The sequence below is a fragment of the Scomber japonicus genome, unplaced genomic scaffold, assembly GCF_027409825.1.
Source record: "Scomber japonicus isolate fScoJap1 unplaced genomic scaffold, fScoJap1.pri scaffold_597, whole genome shotgun sequence".
Lineage (NCBI taxonomy): Eukaryota > Metazoa > Chordata > Actinopteri > Scombriformes > Scombridae > Scomber > Scomber japonicus.
Window position 1 is genome coordinate 1 of NW_026518647.1, and position 4,122 is coordinate 4,122.

The window sequence follows — 4,122 nt, forward strand, 5'->3', positions numbered from 1 at the left end:
TGTTCTGTGTGGGTTTGTTTTTTTTTTACCATATTTGGAGTATCCTGTGGCGGTGATAATGGGCACGGCGACCATCACCAGACCTGAGGAGGTGAAGCAGGCAGCCATGGTGATGAAGGAGGAGGAGCTGGTGAGCGAGAGGACGCAGGCCTTCACCACAGCCAGAAACCTGCTGAATGCTGCAGCCGACGCCGTGGAGAGAATCATGAGTTCCTACAAGGAGGTACAGACCCTCTGATTCTTCTCCTCTATCTTTTTCTCTCCCTCTGCTCCTCTTTCCCCCTTTTTTATTATTGAAGACAACTTATGTAAACTGGAGACCCAAAAACAAGCAAAAACAAAACACCTCTCCTCCTCTCCAGGTAACAGAGTTGGCGGGTTACACATCTCGAGTCTCTGAGATGCTGGATGTGTTTGAAGACGTGAATAAGGGAGTCTACCGTCGCTCTGCAGACAGAGAGGAGGCGATAGCAGCAGCAGCAGCAGCAGGAGGAGAAACAGGAGTGATCCAGCACGGGCAGAGGGTCTGTGGCCGTCTGGAGATCAGAGGTAAAACCTGAGACCACAATCACTTCAAAAAAGTATGCAGCATGTAGAGCGTTTTCACTGAAGCATCCAAAAGCTTTGTTGACTTGTCTTTAAACTTCAAAAGTCTGAAACCCTTCGAGCTCGAGGGTTTAAATCATAGACTGTATAAAAGAAATGGACGTAACATCCGTGACGTCCCCCATTGGTTTGTGGACTGCTGCTCGGAAGCCAATAGTTTCGAATCTAGGCAGCGCCATCTTGAAAATTTCAGGTGCATGCTGGGAAAAATAAAAACACGGATTCTACTTATATGGGCATGAGGTGGAGTCATGGGCGGAGCGGGGGAGGTTGCTATGGTTGGGAGGGAGGAAGGAAGGAGGAAAGGAAAGGAAAGGAAAGGAGGAAAGAAGGAAGGACGGAAGGAAGGTGGGAGGGAGGGAGGAAAGAAGGAGGGAGGGATGGAGAAAGGAAGAAAGGAAGGGAGGAAAGGAGGAAGGTAGGGGGAGGAAAGAAAGAGAGAAGGAGGGAGGGAGGGAGGAAGGAGGGAAGGACAGAAGCTAGGAAGAAAGGGGGATGGAGGAAGGAAAGAAAGAGAGAAGGAGGGAGGGAGGAACGACAGACAGAAGGATGGAAGGAAGGAAGGAAGGAAGGAAGGAAGGAGGGAAAGAAAGAAGGAGGGAGGGAGGAAGGAAGGAAGGACAGAAGCTAGGAAGAAACAGGGGTGGAGGAAGGAAAGAAAGAGAGAAGGAGGGAGGGAGGAAGGAAGGACAGACAGAAGGAAGGAAGGAAGGAAGGAAGGAAGGAAGGAACAACGTCAGGACGACACAAAGGTTAATTAATGTTTGATTAATTCTTCATAATCACTATTTTATGACTCGATTCGATGATGAAAACAGCTGATTAATCTTCTATTGATCATCTAATGGTTGCAGGTCTAGTAGGATACAGGTTCGGTCAGGAAAGCAACATTTCAGCATTTTTAAAGCTTTAGTTTAGATTAACGTTCACGCTGCTGCCTCGGACACATCTGACCAATGAGAGGAGAGAGGACATTCTCACCTGATGCACTTTTATTCTCTTTATTCACTGGCTCCAAACGTCTGGACTTCATCACACTGTACACACTCTGCAGACACACTCCTGGTTGGTTCTGAGCGATGTCGTAAATCCATCAAAACATCAAGTCCATGAACACGAACATGAACGGCCTGAAGCTGACGTTCTGCAGACTTCCAGAGAGAGAGAGTCCACGTTCAGGTTCAGACTTCAGACTTTAATCCTGCAGCAACACGCTAGAAAGGACAACTGGAAAGAAAATAATAATGCAAATTATTAACATCAATAATAGAAACATGATAATAATAATGATATAATACAATATACTTTACTGTCCCGCTTAGGGCCTTGACAGTCACAATGACAAGAAACAGTGCATCACTATTACATCACAGTATAGCACATATCCCATAATACTACATACAACACAGACATACATCAATGGGAAAAACACACATGCTAAAAGACCGCCAAAATAAAAGCATGATAAAATGATTGCACAATCTTTGGCCTTAACCCTCCTGTCGTGTGTCAAGGAAGGAGGGGAAGGAGGGAAGAAGGAAGGAAGGGAAGGAGGGAGGGAGGGAGGAAGGAAGAAGGAAGAAAGGAGGGAGGAAGGGAGGTAAGAGGGAAGGAAGGAAGGAAGGGAGTAAAGGGGATGGAGGAAGGAAGGAAGGAGGGAGGGAAGGAAAGGAGAGGAAAGAAGGAAGGGAGGAAGGAAGGACGGAAGAAAGAAGTAAGGAAGGAAGGAAGGAAAGAAGGACAGAGGAAAGAAGGAAGGGAGGACGGAATGACGGAGGAAAGAAGTAAGGAAGGAAGGAAAGAAGGTAGGAGGGAGGGAGGAAAGAAGGAAGGAAGAAAGGGGATGGAGGAAGGAAAGAAAGATGGAAGGAAAGAAGGAGGGAGGAAAGAGGGTTCGGACCTTTAGTGTTCAGACCTGCAGATATGAGATTCAGGGTCAGGAGGCGTTTGAGTTTATCTCCATGGAAACACTGGAGGTATGAAATCCTGTCTAAAGCACAGTTTCATCTCAGGCTTGATGTGATGATGGTGAACGTATTACGAAAGGGGGATGGAGGAAGGAAAGGAAGGAAGGAAGGAAGGAAGGAAGGAGGGAAGGAAGGATGGAAGGAAAGAAAGGAAGGAGGGAAGGAAAGAGAGAGAAGGAGGGAAGAAGGACAGACGGAAGGAAGGAAGGAAAGAAGGAGGGAGGAAGGAAGGAAGGAAAGAAGGAAGGAAGGAAGGGAGGTAAGAAAGATGGAAGAAAAGTAGGAGGGAGGAAGGAATGACAGAAGGATGGAAGGAAGGGAGGAAAGAAGGTCAAAACAGACAGGGTCAATAAGGAAAGAGGAAATGTCAGTGAGCTTTCGGACCTTCAGTGTTCAGACCTTCAGATATGAGAATCAAGGAAGGAAGGAAGGAAGGAAAGGAAGAAAGGAAAAGAGGGAGGAGGGAACACTTTGAGATGAGTTTCAGGGTCAGGGGGCGTTTGAGTTTATCGCCATGGAAACACTGGAGGTATGAAATCCTGTCTGAAGCACAGTTTCATCTCAGGCTTGATGTGATGATGGTGAACGTGTTATTATATTATTTTATACATCTTTGCTATGACTCTCTCTTTATCTCTTTATCTCTCTGCCTTATTTTTTTATCTGGCTTGTTTGGTTTTATTTCTTTCTATAAAACACTTTATAACACTGTTAAGAAAAGTGCTATAGAAATAAACTTTACTAGTATTATTATTATAGTACTAAAGTGTGTGTTCAGAGGATGGACATTTAAATTCAGACAGTTTTCCTCTGTGTGAAAAGAAGCTGAACCAATTTTAGCAACTCATCTACTGATTAATACCAGAGTGAACTAACTAGAGGTTTGAAAATGCTCTTAATTTACTTTTTTTTGGCTACTTGAGGCATTGGGGAGATGCTGTAAATGGCACCAGTTGCTTATGTGCACATTCAACATGACCTGCAAGTCTCTATCTATGTGTCTTCTGTTTAGAGTGTAACTGTGAGGTTTATCAGGGCTGGATTTTAACCCTTGTGTCGTCCTCCCGGGTCAAATTGACCCCGTCTTATTCTTCTTTCCTACCTTTCTTCCTTCCTTCTTTCCTTTCCTCCCTTCTTCCTTCCTCCCTCCTTTCCTTTTCTTTTCTTTTCTTTCATTTCCTCCCTTCCTTCCTTCCTCCCTCCTTTCCTTCCTTATTCCTTCCTCCCTTCCTTCTTTCTTCCCTTCCTCCTGCTCTCTTTCTTTCCTCTGTCCTTCTTTCCTACCTTTCTTCCTTCCTTCCCTTCTTCCTTCCTCCCTTTCTCCCTCCTTTCCTTCCTTCTTTCCTTTCCTTTCCTTTCCTTTCCTTTCCCTTCCTCCCTTCCTCCCTCCCTCCCTCTCTTCCTTCCTTCCTTGACTTGAGGACAACAGGAGGGTTAATGCTGAAACAGTTTCCTGCTGCTGTTGCTTGAATTAGGCTTTATAAGAGCGGAGAGGTTTGTATAAAACTAAACTAAACAAGGAGCTTAAAGTCTGTGTAAAGTAAGAATA

At 45.2% G+C, this 4,122-nt stretch overlaps 1 protein-coding gene across 1 annotated transcript; it reads left to right on the forward strand.

Moving 5' to 3' along the window:
* Positions 1 to 58: 58 nt before the first annotated feature.
* LOC128354796 (ATP-binding cassette sub-family D member 1-like) lies at positions 59 to 549 on the forward strand (the record flags this gene model as incomplete). The annotated part of the gene is made up of 2 exons (XM_053314951.1): positions 59 to 223; positions 363 to 549. Coding segments are annotated over exons 1-2 (352 nt in total), but the record flags the coding sequence as incomplete, so codon positions are not given.
* Positions 550 to 4,122: the final 3,573 nt, after the last annotated feature.